At 55.6% G+C, this 16,511-nt stretch overlaps 2 protein-coding genes across 8 annotated transcripts; both read right to left on the reverse strand.

The window, feature by feature from the left end:
- Positions 1-1,132: 1,132 nt before the first annotated feature.
- Positions 1,133-7,063, reverse strand: dyrk2 (dual-specificity tyrosine-(Y)-phosphorylation regulated kinase 2). Of its 3 annotated transcripts, none has more exons than XM_037242799.1 (7): positions 6,840-7,063; positions 5,038-5,138; positions 4,256-4,559; positions 4,017-4,180; positions 3,398-3,787; positions 3,232-3,322; positions 1,133-3,152 (listed from the first exon to the last, which is right to left on the reverse strand). In XM_037242799.1, the coding sequence occupies exons 1-7, from the start codon at positions 6,877-6,879 to the stop codon at positions 2,557-2,559; spliced, it is 1,686 nt and encodes a 561-aa protein (XP_037098694.1). In that variant the 5' UTR covers positions 6,880-7,063; the 3' UTR covers positions 1,133-2,556. The 3 variants fall into 3 exon arrangements, with proteins under 3 accessions (XP_037098694.1, XP_037098696.1, XP_037098695.1); XM_037242801.1 differs by lacking the exon at positions 6,840-7,063 and adding an exon at positions 6,284-6,831 and having other exon boundaries at positions 4,256-4,614; XM_037242800.1 differs by lacking the exon at positions 6,840-7,063 and adding an exon at positions 6,284-6,830.
- A 344-nt stretch (positions 7,064-7,407) lies between these two features.
- On the reverse strand, positions 7,408-16,404 carry ptpro (protein tyrosine phosphatase receptor type O). Of its 5 annotated transcripts, none has more exons than XM_037242730.1 (25): positions 14,783-15,337; positions 14,532-14,687; positions 14,313-14,456; positions 13,822-14,241; positions 13,574-13,735; positions 13,100-13,296; positions 12,874-12,994; positions 12,601-12,794; positions 12,407-12,518; positions 12,168-12,331; positions 11,897-12,017; positions 11,697-11,830; positions 11,497-11,635; positions 11,249-11,369; positions 11,104-11,172; positions 10,467-10,550; positions 9,955-9,990; positions 9,809-9,890; positions 9,620-9,710; positions 9,407-9,483; positions 9,152-9,286; positions 8,942-9,064; positions 8,698-8,852; positions 8,430-8,626; positions 7,408-7,457 (listed from the first exon to the last, which is right to left on the reverse strand). In XM_037242730.1, the coding sequence occupies exons 1-25, from the start codon at positions 15,288-15,290 to the stop codon at positions 7,408-7,410; spliced, it is 3,792 nt and encodes a 1,263-aa protein (XP_037098625.1). In that variant the 5' UTR covers positions 15,291-15,337. The 5 variants fall into 5 exon arrangements, with proteins under 5 accessions (XP_037098625.1, XP_037098628.1, XP_037098626.1 ...); XM_037242733.1 differs by lacking the exon at positions 7,408-7,457 and adding an exon at positions 16,304-16,404 and having other exon boundaries at positions 7,776-8,626; positions 14,783-15,044; XM_037242731.1 differs by lacking the exon at positions 7,408-7,457 and having other exon boundaries at positions 7,776-8,626; positions 11,703-11,830.
- Positions 16,405-16,511: the final 107 nt, after the last annotated feature.

Genomic DNA, 16,511 nt, shown 5'->3' on the forward strand with positions numbered 1-16,511 from the left:
GCGTGCGTGTGTGTGTGTCTGTAGTGTACAGTGGATAGATACAGTACATTGTAAAACTGGCCACAGCATTCATTTCTCCGCACGACGTCAAACAGACGCGTCAAAAACCCCACAAACGCTACAGAAACACAGCACAGCTAACAGTAGTGTCTGTCCGTCCGTCCGTCCGTCTTAAGACAAGCTACCCACATCAGCTCGCAGGTTAGCTGCAGGCAAAAGGCTAACAAGAGGTTAGCTATTAGGGGTGTAACGATTCATCGATACACATCGATTAATCGATGTAATGCTCTACGATTTATTGGCATCGATGCTAAACGTGAACATCGATTTATATCGCCGTGTTTGACCTCGGACATTAGACGCGACTTTATTTGGAAATCCGGTTCATTGTTGCTTGCTTCCTCTTTCCGGGAGCAGTACGCGGCGTGTTGTGTTGTGAGCAGAGCAGAGCAGGCACGTGAAAGGGGAGCCGACAACTACGCGGCTCCTGGGCTGGTGCTATGGCTAGTGTCCAAGAAGACGAGGAAATTCGCTCCCCTTTGGGCTTCAAGTCATTCGTTTGGAAGCACTTTGGATTCCAAAGAAAAGATGGCTCAACGGACAATTACAATTATTGTAAATAAATAGTTCAGTAATGCACTTTAAAGTTAATGGTATTACAAAAAAAGAAAGAATATTCATTTTTCTTTACTTATATGAGAAAAAATATAGGAATTTGATCAAGTTCAGTGTTAAAATAAGCACTTTGTATACTACAATACTCTTGTAATTTCCTAAATAAAGAGTTTGCAGTACCTTGTTGATTTTGCGTATGAATTGTTATAAATCAGGATATTGTTCTATATTTTTTATTTAAAAAAAAAAAAAAAAAAATCGATCGTGGAGCACTATATCGTGATGTATCGTGAATGAATCACAGCAGGCTTTAAGATATCGGCAAATATCGTATCGTGATTCTTTGTATCGATATGATATTGTATCGTGACAAAACCCGCGATTTACACCCCTATTAGCTATACGTGACGGCTGCGACCTTTCACCAAACTCAACTTGCATCTGTCCTCTCTTTGAGCCACTAGCTCGCTGCCAAGGAATGCACTTTGGTAGAATCAACCCCAAAAAAAATGCCCTGGGTGTTTGTCATGTCGTCGTCGTCATCATCACAGCTGAGCTTAGTTTGAGGTAGCCACAACGATGACGCTAATGCTAGTAGCTAGTTCCAGTGCTTGTGCTACTAGCGCTCTGTCGGCAGTGGGTCGTGAATAGAAAACAAACGTCAGTGGCAGTGCAGAGGCAAGTATTTGGATGCCGGCGGCTGATTGGCTAGTGTTAGTTGATGCTTTCCACAACAAAAGCGCTCATGCTAACTGCTGGCTCAAACGCTTGTTGATACTTGCTTCTAGCGCAGCGCAGTGGTTAGCATTTAGACACCCGCAAGTCAAGTTGGCATGACCCGGTCCAAAAAAAAAAACTTATGCTAGCAACCAGTATAAGCGCTCATTAAAACTGTAACTCGCGCTTTATCAGCGGTTCTCACATGATGAGTACAAAAACAAACGTCAGTGCAGGATATCAGCTAGATTTCTGTCGCTAGCGGTGGATTGGCTAGTGTTAGCTTAGCCCTGCCGTGTTTATCGTTGGCGACGAGTGACATCATCTGGCTGATTACATGTCTGCGCCTAGCCCCGCCTCTCACAACAGTAATAGAACGCATCGTGGCTCGGCGCCCGTCTTTGAAGGCACAAAATGTTTCGTCAACTCGGGCAGGGGGAAACAGGTAGCGTGTTCTTGCGTTGGCTCGACCGTGAGCCACGTCGCTAACGTCATCGTCAACACCGTCGTGCCCCTGCCACTTGCGTTTTCAAATAAACATGCGCGCACATTCAAGTATTTGCTGCACATCCTGGTAGAAAAATGTCTAATAAATATTCATAAATAACATCACGCCTCTTTGTGAGGCGTTCACTTGATGCGAGAGATTTGGCGCCGGCACGCACACATCGGAGGATAGAAAATGGCTTAAAAGGGTTGACGCCCTCACAGTGTAACGCGCTGTTAACAGGGACTCTTCACGGTCAATGGTCATCTTTTTTTGTCGTTCAATTGGCAGTATTAGCAAAATGAAAGCATTGCATGCTTTTGAAGTCTGTCCTGAATTGGCCTCTGATAGGAGTTAGCGTGGTGGTGTCTCATGATGCCAATTGCAGCCAAACAAGAAGCCTCTTTGAGCATGGCGCGAACTGAAAACAAAGCACTCGAGTCAACTTACTGATGTAAGACTTCTCTGCTAGCTAAGCCCGCTCATGGCTCCGTGTGGCCGGCCGACGCGGATTAGCGTGCCGCTTGGCACATTTTGTCCTCCGGAAGAAAACAAAGGGTTTTGGTGTCTTCGTTGTTGATAAATAATGGCCTTTCAGCACCCTTTGTGATGATTGTCTGCGGCACTCCACCGGAGGAGCCTGAACGGTGGCACCGCTGGGGGGGCGCTGCCGTGTGTCCCGTGCCAACGCACCCCAGCCAGCCGGCCAGCCTCAAGCCGTTGGGGCGCGCTCACTTTCAGCTGAGCAGTTTGGGCAGCACTGTCCGCGGCGGTTGGAGGTTCCCGTTGGCGTCGGTGATGGGCGCCAGGTTAGTCCTGGTTTTGGCCGAGAGCTTGGAGATGGCGGTGACGTCGGCGGGGGCGCGTTTGGACGCCGCCGTCTTGTCGGCGGGTGGTTTGGGGAGTCGCCTCCTCAGCCAGGGGTGGCGCAGCGCCTGGCTGGGCGTCATCCTAACGGCAGGGTCCCACTCCAGACACTGTTTGAGGAAGTCCAGGAAGAGCGCGTCGTCACAGCCCTTCAGCGCCACGCTCCAGTCCTTGCTGCGGGGCGGACCTCGCAGCTTCCCGCGCCGCGAGCGTCCGCCGTTGAGCGCCGCCGTGCCGTCGGGCAGCGCGCTGACGGCGCAGTAGCGCGGGTAGCCTTTGGACGACACAAAGTTCTTGGCCCGCTTGGAGGCGTCCAGGAGCCTTTGGCCCGGCATGCCCAGTAGCTCGATGATGCAGGCCAGCTGGTCGCCTTCGTCCTCGCCCGGAAGCAGCGGACATCCCGTCAGGAGCTCGGCCAGGATGCAGCCCAGGGACCACATGTCGATGGGCATCCCGTACCTGGAACCTGCAACGACCCTTCCTTCCGTCAGCGGCCGGCCCGGCTTTTCCAGCCAGGGCTCCTTGGGTTAGCGGCGACGTCTTACCTAGGATGACCTCCGGCGCCCGGTAGAACCTGGACTGGATGTAGGTGTAAACTCTCTGATGTTCATAACAGCTGGAGCCAAAATCGATGACCTGATGAGCACAGAAGAAGCACTTGTTACCTCGAGGACATTGACTCGAATTGGGTACGGGTGCGACTCGTGTCACCTTGATTCCGCTGCGCCCCTGCTGCTTGAGCAAGATGTTCTCGGGCTTGAGGTCGCAGTGGATGATGCGGTTCTTGTGCAGCGAGTCCAGACACTGCAGGATGGAGTGCGCAAACTTGCGCACCAGGGGCAGGCTGAAGCCCTGGAACTTGTTCTTCTTGATCAGCTCGTACAGGTTCATGCTGAGCAGCTCGAAGGTCATGCAGATGTGGTTGCGGAAGGTGAAGTTCTCCAGCATGTGGATGACGTTCATGCCGGAGTCCTTGTCCTGCTTCCTCAGGTGCTCCAGGATGCGGATCTCCTCGGCCGCCTGCCGGTGGAAGCGCTTCTCGTTGCGGACCATCTTCAGCGCCACGTGCGTCTGCGTCTTGTGGTCGAACGCCTTCACCACCTGCGGGCCGACTCGGGGTTAGTTGGGCGTAGCGTGGCCGGCCGTCAAGGCGGTCTTGGTTTTCTGCAAACGCGCCGCACCATCGGTCATTCGCTCGTCAAGTCGACGTCGAAAGAACTGATCTCATTTGTCAGGCCGAGCGGCGATGGGCCAGTACCGATACCGGGTATCGGCGCCGAAACGGGAAGTGAAAATACTGCGGCGGGATGAAGCTGCGACGCGCTCGTACCTGTCCGAAGCTCCCCTTGCCGATCACCTTGAGGACTTCGTAGCGATAGGCGATTTGGTCGTGCGGAATTTGGACGTAGGAGCCCTGCTCGTCATCGTAGCCGCAGTTGTTGGCGCCCCCCGGGACCCCCGGCCTCTTCTTAGCATTGGGACCCACAAAGTAAACTAGGCAGAAAAGACGACAAGCTTGAGCAGCGCCGGCGGACGGGTTGTGCGGCCGCCGCTGCTGTCGCCGCTCACCCTCGGTGTAGCTGAAGACCTCGTGATGTTCGAAGGACGACATCTTGGCCATGAACTGCTTCATGGCCTGCTCCGGCGTGGAGGCGGCCGGCTTGGCTTTGACGTCGGCCGGTCTGTGCGAGGCGGCGCCCGGGCGCCCGCGCTGGGCCGAGTCCGGGTCAGCGGCGGGGCGTTCCGGCCGGGAGGGGGCGAGCGGCGCCAGGCCGTTGAGCTGCGGCCCGCTCTGATGCGGACGCTTGACGCCGCCGTTGTCCAACACTTGCGTGATGTGCACGCCCTCCGACATGGCCCCTTTAGCGCCACCCTGAGGGCAAAGGCTTTGAATAGGACGGCGCTTACTGCACTTGGCGGTTGCCCCGCTGCAATTGAACAATTAGAACAAACGACATAATTGTTTACCAGAGAAAAATGGTGCTGTAACGCATCACAAAGCAAACAGTGAGCCAATAACGCTCTCAATCAATACTTTCTCTTCACTGTAAATGTGGATACTTCATTCGAATTCTATTCATTTTTCGAAGGGTTGGCGCAGATGCATGGAATTTCCACTCTGTCAAGCGGGCGGGACAAAAACACCGAGACGCCAGTGCTTCGCGTGACGCCCGTGTGCACGGAACAAACTAAACCTGTACGTGCAGTTGTCATGCGGGTGGGTCTTCATTTGGACGCAGGTGAGGAAAGCCGCCTCACACGTACACAAATGCACTGCCCGCGCGCGGCTGGCTCGTGGCCACGGTGACCGCACCGGCCGGCCTTAGATAACAACCGGCCGGCAAACGTACCGTCAGTGGGTCGAGGTTGCGCAGCGGCGGCAGCAGCGTGACGGGAGACGTGGTCAGGGAGCCGCCGTGACCGGGAGAGAAGACCGGCTCGCCCGTTTTGCCTGCAACAAAAAAGCCCAAATCTCAATCTCCAACGGCGTGCGTTCGTCCTTTCACAGTTGACGTGGGAGTTTTGGGGTTCCCGCGGGGTGCGTGCTGAAGTGACTTTAAAGGCCACAGATGGCGTGGGACATTTGAATCGGAAGTCGCCGCCGTGTAATCCCGCTAATGAGGGCAGCGAGCCGCCCGCCAACAAGTTGCGCCACTCGCGCTGCTAGCAAATCGAGCGAGCACGCTTTTTGGAAACGAGCTCGCTTCCTTCCCCTGATCTCAAAACAAAGCATTGAGCTTACCGCAAAGACCGTCAGTCTGCTCTATGGACAACCGCGCTCCGAATCCAAGAGAATATTTCCTGTCTGTGGGCTGAACTTGCCGGCATTTGGACCAGTTGAAGTGCAACGTTATTAAAACGGTTGCGGATTCAGCAGCCTCCCCAAAAACCTGAAGCACGGGTCGCTCGTAATATCACTCGGCGCGAGAACGAGCGCGGCGCATCGGCGAACCCGCCGCGCCGGAAATGCCAGAGAGGCGGCGAGCGCGATCGGCATGCTGCCTGACAGGACGGGTGGGAAAAGGCAGAAAGCCGGCCCCGAAATGTCCACGACTCGCCCACAAATATAGCCATCGCCATCTTTCACCCATGTGACGGACCAAACATCTGAATTGTCCTCAATGTATGCTTTGGCACTCAATGGGGGGGGGGGAATGGTATTAGGCAATTCTTTGATTGGTCAAAAAGCTCAACAGATGAATGGAATATTACAATTGTCCTCCGTTTGTGGCCCCACGCGTGCAACAATACGGCAGGCGGGCGAGCCAAGAGAAACCAAATTCAACCATTAGCCCGAGTCGACTGCTTTCGATCCTCCGTGAAGCTCAACGGAAAGTTCTACTTGTGTCACATGAGTTTCTGTCAGAGCGGAGACAAAGGCAAGCAATGTTTGCAAATGGACTGTTCGCAACTTCTATTACACAGTAACGACACAACAGCGGCAAAACATGACAATGATCGAGCAGCTCGCAGCAGTAGACTGACTGCAGCTTTATTCCTTGCGAAAAGTCACACCACGTTGCATTTCACCAAGTGCCAGTCGTGCTCATTCCAGGAGACGAGAGAGAGACTATTTTTACCACGTCGCATGCTTACTGGATGCTTTGCATTCTGAGCCTCGCTCGGTGGCTTCTTCTAGTCCTTCAACGGCTTATCTCGAGAACCATGGCATTTAGGATGATGATGATGACGACGACATAGCAGCAGCAGCAATTCACGTGAGGAGCGAACAGCTAGCTGGGGTGAGCGTGAGCTGCTGACCACCCCCCACCCGGAGAAAAAAAAAAAAAGATAAGCTCAACGTAAAGTACTCGTGATGTCACACAAGAGTCGCGTTTGTGTCGAGCAGCGCGTAAAAAAGCAGATCAAATATTCATTTGATCGAGTGTCTGTCGCTGGTGCTCTGTGCTAACGTTAGCGGATCATGCACACTTCGGGATCACAAGAGACTATTTTTATCACTTAGCATGCTAGCCGGACAGCTAGATTCTCATTTCTCTTGCAACTTGTTCGATTTTTTTTCTCCCCCCCCCCTCTCTCCTGGAGCGAAATCCCCTCCCTCGCCTCTCGCCCCCTGCACTGCACTCCACCGCACCGCACCGCCCAGCCGTGCTCGGGTGCACTCGTCCCGGCTGCTGTAGGTTACGCTCACCCGTCGGAAGGACCGAGGCTCCGGGCTTCTTGGTTAACATGGCGGCCGCTGCTCTGCTCTCCTCTCTTCGCTCGCGCCCATACACACGCACGCACGCACTCGCACAGCCTCCTCCTCCGCTCGCTTACCTCAAGTAGTCGTCCTGCAGTCAGTCCACTTGTCCTCCCTCTTACAACGTGCACGCACACAAAAAGGGATCATTACAAGCCTCATTCACAGGGGGGGGGGGGGGGACTTTAGTTTTATGCAAGTGTTCTCTTGTGTGTGTGTGTGTGTGTGTGTGTGTGTGTGTGTGTGTGTGTGTGTGTGTGTGTGTGTGTGTGTTGGCTCATGTGTGCAGTGCCATACCGAGCTTCTGGCCTGCAGGGCAGATGCCCGGCGGACTGGCAATGATGAGTACCTCCAAGAGACCGGCCCACACTTGAGAGAAAGCGGCTCGTGAATTCAGTCACAACATGGAACGCAAACGGAACCAATCAAGATCAGGGATAAAGGCTACGCTACACGCTCATTCGGGGCGGGGCGGCCGGCCGGCCCAAGTTAAAATGCCAGGGGTCAATCTTCATTATTATTCAGGTAATGTCCTGCTTACTGTGAGCTGCTGCTGCTGCTGCTGCAAACCTTTCTCTGCTACCATTACAAGGGAGCAACCATTGTTTTATGCCAAGCAAAGCCGCCTTCAGCGAAAAGATGGACCATCCATATGTCCTCCGTGACATTTTGCCTTTTTGTCCTGGTGGCGTGGCGTGGCGTGGCGTGGCGCATGGTGGATGTCGAGCAGCAGAAAACCAGTCGGCAATTTTTCACAAAAGAGGCAAGTTGAAGTTTACTGTCAAAATTGATATTGAAGATTTTTCATTACTTTTGAAATATTTGTAATTATGAAGTAACCTAATACAATGAGAAAATGAAACGTTCAAGTCTTTTTTCTTTTTCTTTTTTATGAAGAACTAGTTTCACAAGGTAAACAAAATGTTAAAGTGTAAAAAAAGTTCAAAGGGGAATGCGAGAAATATTCCGGGACTCTTGCCGGGTGAAAGTGTTGGCCTGCGGCCATTACCTGCCCGCCCTTGGTTCACAAACAACACAGAAGGGGGGGGTCTCTTGTACAGTAATGATGAGTAGAAACAGCAGTTAGGCAATATTTACACACAACTCCAAGCAAGTGCTGGGGAACTTGAAATGAATCCTCGCTGTCTCAGCAGAGAAAGATGATCATTGACAGCCGTTGGCTGTTTGGATGACCGCTGCTAAGGCGGGCTGCTTGCTCTGCTTTTGGAGGGAAGGAAATGAGAAGGCCAATCATCCAAAAAAAAAAAAAAAAAAAGCAAAGAAAAAGAAGTCAGGGTGCGTCCAAGATCACGCAAAGGCAAAAAAAGTTGGCTGTTCCCTTTGAGCCTGAAATTGCTCTTTTTTTTTTTTCCCCACGCTCTTTGTTTGTTTGCCTCATGGACTCAGCGGGGCTTCCTTTTTTGTCTGGCTTCCTGACCAAGCTTTTCGTGACTGGGGATGATGCGGTGGCATGGCGCAAGCTCGGCCGTTATGTCTTGCCGGCGTTCTCGTAGATGACGTCGGAGGCGAGCGGCGGCGGCTGCTGCTTCTTCTTCTGCCACATGAGCAAGACGCACTGGTGGATGAACACGTACTGCTCCTCCGTCTGGACCATGGAAAGGCGGTGGGAGCGCATCTCCGCCACCATTCCCATGATGTCGGCAAAATCGTGCTCCCGGATGTGCTGCATCAGGCGGTCCAGGGCCATGAAGGTGCCTGTTCTGCCCACGCCAGCGCTACCGAAACAAATGGGCAGCGTCACATATGCACGCACGCACGCACACACTAACTGACCCTCGGATTGTACCTGCAGTGGACTACGATGGGCTCCTTGGTCTTGTTGGCCTGCTGCCGCACGATGCGGACAAACTGCAGGATGCTCTCGATGGCGTTGACCGTGGGAACGCCGTGGTCCGGCCACGAGGTGTAGTTCAGGTGCAGGATGTCCCGAGTCTCGTCCGCCTGCGAGTGCCACCGTTTTAGCCATTTTCTTTCCCAATTTTCACAATGGAAATGGATAAAGCGCAAACGAGAGCAAAACGCCAACTCACGTATCCCAGCCGGAACTTCCTGACTGTCCACTCGGGCGACTCGTTTTCCGAGAGCATCTCCACGCTGATCTCGCCGTACGTGACGGGCTCGTCGCTGAAGGGCCAGTAGTGGTCGCACTTGACCTGGACCACACGCGGCAAACACGCGACGATGTGTAAAAAGCCGGAGGCTCCTAACCGAGCCCCCGCCCCGCCCCGCCTGAGACTTGCCCGTCGCCGCTCGTTGCACTGTGTCAGCATGACGACGATGGGCGACTTCTGCTGCAGGACCATCTTCCAAAAGTCGTTGCGCGTCTCCGGCAGAGGGCCTTGCGTGGCGATGTACTCTTTGCCGTGTTTGTAGCCCTGCAAAAAAAAAAAAAAAGCATTATGAAATGAAATATATATTGAGGCTGACCCGTCTGTCTGTTTTCAGAGTCAGGCAAGTTTGCTGCGCCCGCCCGCCTGCCCTCCAGCCGTCCTCACCGGAATGTAGTTGGCATTGATGTAATCGGCGCCTTCGTCATCGTGCAAGGAAAAGAGCCGCACCCGGCTGAAGTCGTCTGCCGAGGAGCAAACGTCCGAGTCATTCCTCTTTGCTTCAGGTAAATGCAACTCCTTGACACCTCATTTTAGTTTGAAAAAACTCTTGGGAGGGAGGGAGGTTGGGAGGTAGCGGTTAGTCGCTGGCCTACTGACAGGGTAGGATGTTGGTGTATCGGTTCTTGGGCCTGTTGACGGGCAGGTCGGCAGCGTCGTGGGAAAGGTCCAGGCCTACGCTCTTCAGCTCCTGTAAACACGTTTGGTGGACACGTGACACCGAAGGGTGGACTTTTTGAGTGGAAGATAGGCACGGGCCGGGCTGGGCCGGGCCGGGCCGTTCCCCACCTCAAACTGCAGAGAGAACTTGTAGGCCGAGTCTTTGCTCAGCTCTTTGAAGTAGGCCTCAAAGTCGTCCAGTTGCACGGGACTTGAAAAGACAAGAGATTGCCATTAGAAAGTCCTGGAGCGGCGACGTCTTTGGCTGCCGTTACCTGGTCAGCTTGCGCTTCTTTAAGGCCGTCTTGCCCCTACGACACAAACAAACGCGTCAGCGGGACAAAACGTGAGCGCCGGGCCAATTCCAAACTACGGCTTCTCATTGCGACATGCAACAGTCCAAGGCGGTTGAAGTAAAGAGAAATCTTTTGGGCCGGTCGTGCGAGCCAAACGTGCCGTGCCGTGCGGTTGCTCCGTTCCTTGGCGGCATGCCACATCCACAGCTCACAACAAGTTTCAGAAAAGTCTGGTGATGCACTTCAGGTGCCACCAAAAAAAACACCCGGACATCTTCGGAAGTCTGTCCGTTGAAGGGGAAAAGCTATTTTGCTGTACTTGGATCAGGTTCTAAATTGTAATTCAATCATAATGTACTTTTAATATTGAGCTCATTGTCATGAAATCAAATATGAAATGCCTGCCCGCTCACCAGACTTTTCCTGCGGGACAACCAACGGAGGGGTTGGCTGGCTGGCTGGCTGGCTGGCTGGCTGGCTCGCTTACTTACCATGGATTAATATAAAAAGCCAAAAGATAGTCAGTCCAAAGGCAGGATGGCAGAAGGGTAAGGAAGGCAAAGAGGCTTCTTCGCCTGGGGGGATGGGGGGCAAATAGAAACAAAAAGAATAAAACACTAACAGAGAGACACCAACACGCCGCCGCTGCCGTCATTAGCACACGTCAAGAGGAACACTGACTTGAGCCCGGCTCGTCTTTGTTCGTTCCCGCTCGCATCCATGGAACACAAAAAGGCACCAACGGCCAAAAGCGTTTTGCGATGAGCGACTGACCGTCTTTCGGCTCTTATATTAATCGCCGTTAACTACTGCGACCCGGACGTGGCCAAATAAATCCGTATCGTGCCGACCCAACAATTTTGCGGCCGCAAAATAAATCAAAGTTGACCACAAAATGTTGTGGCCAACCTCTTATTCCATGGTAGTGGTCCAACGTATGTGCAAAATGTGGCCGTTGGTGAGCACCTTGCATTCTGCCTTTATTTGCATCTTTTCATTTGATTGTCCGAGAGTGGGGGGGAAAAAAAACCAACAAGGTGCCGTTTTTGCCGGTGCAATGCCACACCGTCATCTAAATTCCCAATCCAAACCAAACGTAGAGCGAGAAGGAGAAGAGCGCCATCGTACCAGTTGTAAGGCAGCTTCCCGTCCCTTTCGAACGAAGCAAAGTTGACAAAGGTCTCGGCGCCGCACTCCCTGAACGGTAAGACGGGAGGGAGGGAGGGTGGTGAAACTCTGCGGCGTGAAACCGCGGCGGCGCTTTGGTGGCTACCTGCTCATCTGCAGGTGCTTCTTGCGGAGAAGCAGCAAGAAGAGAAGCAGCAGGCCGAGCAGCAGGACGCTCAGGATGGCCAAGGCCGAGATGGCCGCCACGCTGGGGTTCATCTCTTTGGCTGCAATAAAGCAGACTTTGACTTTGACATGCGTGCTAGTCAGGCGAACTTGCGACGCTAACCGGAGGCTGAGCAAAGGCCCGACCGAGCGGGCCTTTACGTTGCAGTCAAGTTAGTCGCCACCTACCGGCGGTGGTGAAGGTGACGTGGGCGGGCTTGCTGGGCGTGCTGTAGCTGACGCTGACCACGCTGCAGTTGTAGCTAGACGACGGCATCAGGCCGGAAACGGTCAGCGCGTGCGAGCCGGACACCCGAGGCTCTCCGGTCTAAAGCGGAGCGAAACGTAAGCCGAGGCCAACGTCGAACTCGCTTCGGACGTCTCCTCACCTTCACCTCTTTTCCGCCCGGGCTGGCTCTGCAGAGCACCTGATAGTGATCCGCCACGCCATCCTCGCTCCACAGCAGAGTCACCGACGAGTGCGTGGCGTTGACGGCGTGCACGGACCTGGGAGGGGCCGGATCTGAAAGCGCGCCACACGCGGCCGGTCAGAATCGCATCCACGTCGATCCGGTGCGACCGCACGGACCCAGTTTGATGATGCCGGGAACGGACGTGTTGCGGCCGCGCTCGGTGCACGCCGTCACCGTCAGGTTATAGATGTCGCCGGGCGGCAGAGGCAGGCTGGCCCGCATCGCATTTCGAGTCACCTGCCAAGTGCAAACGTATCGGTGCCTTTCGATTGACAGAGTTCTGGACACACACGAGAGCTCGGACACGAAGGAAGGAAGCGAGGAAGCAAGCGAGGAAGCAAGCGAGGAAGGCCACGCGAGAGCGTCAACAAACAGCCGGACACTCACGTCTACCGAGTAGCTCCTCTCGGAACCTTTCTTGCCGACCGCCACGACCTGCCAGTGCGTGATCCTGGAGTGCGACAGGTCCACAAAGAGCTCGCCGTATGTCCAGCGCACATACAGGACTCCGTGGGAGTAATCCACCGAAGAGATGTGCGGTGCCTCGGGAGCTGAGTGACAAAAACCCCGAGCTGAGCCCCCGTGCAAAAATCACGCGGCGGTTGCCGTTCCGGCGCTTTGGCTACCTGTGACGAAGCTGACGGTGGAGCCGTCGCAGCAAGTGAGCGGCGGCTCGCCCCACGTCACCATGGTCACGCGGAACTTATAGTACCAAGCTGGCAGCAGATCGGTTACCCTCTGGAAAGGAAGGAGCGCAATGCCCCGCCCGAGATGCTGAAGAAGCCCAAGCCCATCTGGCGTCGGAGACGTGTTTGTTTACCACCGACGCTATGACGGAGGCGGTGGCGGCGATCTCGTAGTAGGTGCTCCACTCGGAGCTCAGCGTGACGGGGTTGAAGAAGAAGGTCTGGAGGACGTACTTGCGGAAGGCCACCTGATACGGACGCTGCCAGCTCAAGATGACCGCCGTGGGGCTCAGTGGGTACACGGCCAGATCTTGCACGCCCGTGGGCTCTGGCGGCGACAACAACAACAAACAGCCTTGCTTGCAAAGCGTCTTAGCCTAGCCACACAATATCCTCCAGCTAATCACCGATATCCATGATGACGGCTTCTGAGGGAGGACTAATCAGGGGTCCGTTGGTGTGGTAGACCACCACCCGGTACTGAGCCCCCGGCGTCAGGTTGCTGACGATGGCGCCGGTTGAGTTTTCCTATCCGACAATGCAGTCCGGTCAATCTTCCCGACAGGAAGTGAGGCCAGCCAGGGCCAGCCAGGGCCAGGCAGGGCCAGGCAGTGCTGCGGTGACAGCCGTTACCTCGCTGCAGTAGTCGCTCTCCATCCTTTGACTCAGGCTGGGCTTCAGGCAGGTGGTGGACACCACGGACACGATGCTGCCGTCGTGGGCCTCCGAGCTCCGGGCCCAGGACACGGCGGCCGTGCTGGAGTCCAGCAGGCGCACGGTGACTGCTCGCGGACGCTGCCGCAGCTCACGCAGAAGCTCACCCTTGGAACCTGTCGGGCCGAGATGGCGGACTTCACTTTGCGTCGCTGTACCTGGCTCCGCTGGTTGGCCGGCCGGTCGGCCGGCCGGCTGGCTGGCTGGCAGGCATTTGATGGGACCTTATTGTGCTTAACTGAAATTTGCCATCAGCAGTACAGTAACATCGATGAGCAAAATTGTGCTATTTGCCGCGCTTGTTGCTTCTTAACCCCTAGCACAGCAGGATTTGGAGTACGTCTAGTTTGGCCGAGGGCCAGACTGGACTTTGGAAGCAAAAGGGTGACGTACCGAGGTAGAAGGTGAATCCGGCATCCGCCGCGCTCTCTCTGGCCTCGCAGTCTCCCGCTGCGCTGAGGGTGGCGACTCGCAGGCTGTACGTTCCCGCCTCGCTCAGCTCCGTAAAGAACTCGTGAGTGCTTTCGTCCACGCTGGCCGTCTGAGTGGTGTTACCTGGACAGGGGCGGCTGCCAGTCAAATTTCTTTCTGCTGAGGACGTATAGAGAGAGCCGGGCCGGGCCGGGCCATACCGGGCCTACCGTCTCTGCCAATGTAGATGTGGAAGCCGTCGTAGCTGGTGGGCGCTCTGGGGGGCAGCCAGCGCACCTCCAGCAGGACGGGGAACATCTTAGCCGGCAGGACCAAAGACTCGGCGGGGAGAGCCATCGCCGACCCCGCGTCGTTGGAGTCCTCGTACTCGAGGGCCTCGCCGTTGACAAACTCGTCCTCGCTGCCGGCGGAGGTTTCGGCGGCGGAGTCCGGCCAACGGTCGCGAGCGTCCGTGCTCTCTGCGCCGGCGCTCAGATTGCGTGCCAGCGGCGGCTCCTCGGAAGGCTTCGGCTCCTCCTCTTGCGTGCCGGGGACGTCGCGGGAGCGTCGGCCGGCCGGTTGGCTTTCCCGCGTCGGGCTTTGGCTCAGGTCCACGACGCTCCACGAGATGTCGAGGGGAGGGTACGGCACTGCGGAGGAGGAGGAACAACTTTGAGGTCGGCGTCCAAAGGTAGGGGAATAAGGTGGGTCGTCCTCGTACCCGTCCTGTGATGCACGGGCACGTGGGTGATGTCACTCTGTGCCGTCTGGTAGGCGCTGGCCTCCGAGATGAGCTGGAAGGTGACGTTGCGGTAGCACACCCCGGGTAGCCAGTGCTTGAACACGGTCTTCCCCTCGTAGAAGTCTTCAAAACAGCACAGTTAGTGCGCAGAGCTACTTTGACATTGGGCCGGCCGCTCGCTCGCTCGCTCGCTCGCACCTTTGTAGAGCATAGAGCGCCTTTCGCTCCCTTCGCTGTAGCTGATGTTGACTCTGCTGAAAACGTTGCCCGCGGGAGTGTCGATGTCAAACACCACGCCGGTCTCCGGAGAATCCTTGTAGTCTGAAATGTGCACGCTGCTCACAGGAAGCGGCCCTGTTGGCGACAGGAGAGCTCCGGTCGAAAGGCGCACCCACGGGACGGGACGGGACGGGACGGGACGGCTCGGGACTCTGCCGAGGTCTGCTCACTGGTGAGGAGGGACACGCTTTCGACGGGTCTGGACCAGAGCAGTCCTCGTTGTAGCAGCAGGCCCACGCTGTAGCGCAGGCCGTGGAAGGACGCGTTGAAGAGCACGGGCCGGCCGGGCTCCCCGAACGGGAGCACGGCGGGCCGAGGCTCCCCGCTGATCTGCGCCGCGTACGCCGTGACGTTCTCCCGAAGGTCGGAGGTCTCCAGGTCCGCCGCGATCTGGCCGGCCTCGCTGACACGCACCCGGAAAGCAGCGATGACCTGAAAACACAAAAGACACCGTGCGCTTCCTTCACCGCTGGCTGGCTGGCTGGCTGGCTGGCTGGCTGGCTGGCTGGCTGGCTGGCTGGCTGGCTGGCCGGCAAAATGCTCATTGATAGCATCCTGCCTGATTTTGAACAGGCAGCCATTAGCTACGGTGTGGCCACCGGCCTGGAGCGAGAGACGGGAACGGACGGCTCGGCTCCAAAGACACGAGCCGGCCGCAGAACGCATAAGCGTGCTCATTCATGTTCCGGCCATCAACTTCTTCTTTGTTTTGTGTTTCCAGCTCAGCTCAGCTCAGCCGTCACGTGACCGCAGACGTCCCAGGTGTCATCTTTGTTTTGTTTTTTTATATTTCGATTGTCAATCTAATATTTTGTATTTTTTTTTCTGGTGACAGATCGTTTACTTTGCCTGTTTCTATTGTCCCCTTTTTTTCTTTTACAGGAAGCGGCCTTCTTTTGCACGCGACGAACGTTTGCCAACTCGCCGGTGTTCGGACGGCCTCCGAGCAGGCAAGAGAAGATTGACAAAAGGTTTGCCGATGTGTTCCGGGCCGGGCCGCTGAACTGTCTCCTTGGCAACGGAGATGAAAGGAGATGCTCATTAAGCGTTTGGCATTGCCATGGACACCGAGACTGACCCCCGGGGCGGCTTGAATGCTAATGTCGCTCACGCTAATCGTAGTCTTTCGACAGGAGGCCTCCGTTTTCGCAAACGACCGCACGTGGCCTCGGCCGTCAAAAGGACAAACTTTGGACCGGTCGCCGGCCAAGCGCTGAACGCTTACACAAAACACGAGTCGGGGTACATACGGACCATTTGCTCGACAACCCGGCACGGGGCATTTGTCGACAAACTCAAAAATCACTCGGCACCTTTAAAGCCAAAACATGGACATGCAAAGTGGTCGCCGGCCAATGTCAGCACGCACTTACTGGTGGCCCATTAATAATGGTGTGATTAGAAAATCCTTGTCATTGCACTGAGGGACAACATGTGAGGGATTCAAACCCAGAACTGCAGCTGCTGCGGCGGCGGTGGCGAGCCACAGCTAGCCAACTAGAGCAGACATGCTAGGTGACCACTGTCAAGAAACAACGTGCACGCGCCAGCGGCTGCGCGCGGCGGAAGCGAGCGACGCCGGGGCCCTGTGCGCGTGCACGGCGGGCTCCAGCCGACTGACCCATTTTTCTCGCGCGCGCGCAAACACACACACACACACATAGGCGTTAGGGGTTCGAAGCCGGTCTTACCTCGACCGAACCGAGCAGCTGGGCCGCGAGCACAAGCCAATACAGCATCGTTGTTCGTGCGCGATAACGAGACAATGGTGACTCCGAGTGAGTGCGTGCGTGCGTGCGTGGCTTTGTCTGCGCCTAGTCTTGTCGCATCTTCATCTTCGTCATGTTGACTCACGCGCATGCATGTTTGCATGCAGGCAGCCACGCAGGCAGGCAGGCA

This window comes from Syngnathus acus, chromosome 23 (genome assembly GCF_901709675.1).
Source record: "Syngnathus acus chromosome 23, fSynAcu1.2, whole genome shotgun sequence".
Taxonomy (NCBI): domain Eukaryota; kingdom Metazoa; phylum Chordata; class Actinopteri; order Syngnathiformes; family Syngnathidae; genus Syngnathus; species Syngnathus acus.

Coding starts and splice junctions, on each gene's coding strand:
- dyrk2 (XM_037242799.1), bottom strand. CDS start 6,879: ATGTTAACCAAGAAGCCCGGAGCCTCGGTCCTTCCGACGG. Junction 5,139..6,839: donor AGCCTCGGTCCTTCCGACGG/GTGAGCGTAACC, acceptor TTTTTGTTGCAG/GCAAAACGGGCGAGCCGGTC. Junction 4,181..4,255: donor GGTCTTCAGCTACACCGAGG/GTGAGCGGCGAC, acceptor TTTTCTGCCTAG/TTTACTTTGTGGGTCCCAAT.
- ptpro (XM_037242730.1), bottom strand. CDS start 15,290: ATGAGCACGCTTATGCGTTCTGCGGCCGGCTCGTGTCTTTGGAGCCGA. Junction 12,519..12,600: donor CCTCCGTCATAGCGTCGGTG/GTAAACAAACAC, acceptor CTTCCTTTCCAG/AGGGTAACCGATCTGCTGCC. Junction 11,636..11,696: donor CGGGCGGAAAAGAGGTGAAG/GTGAGGAGACGT, acceptor GCTCCGCTTTAG/ACCGGAGAGCCTCGGGTGTC.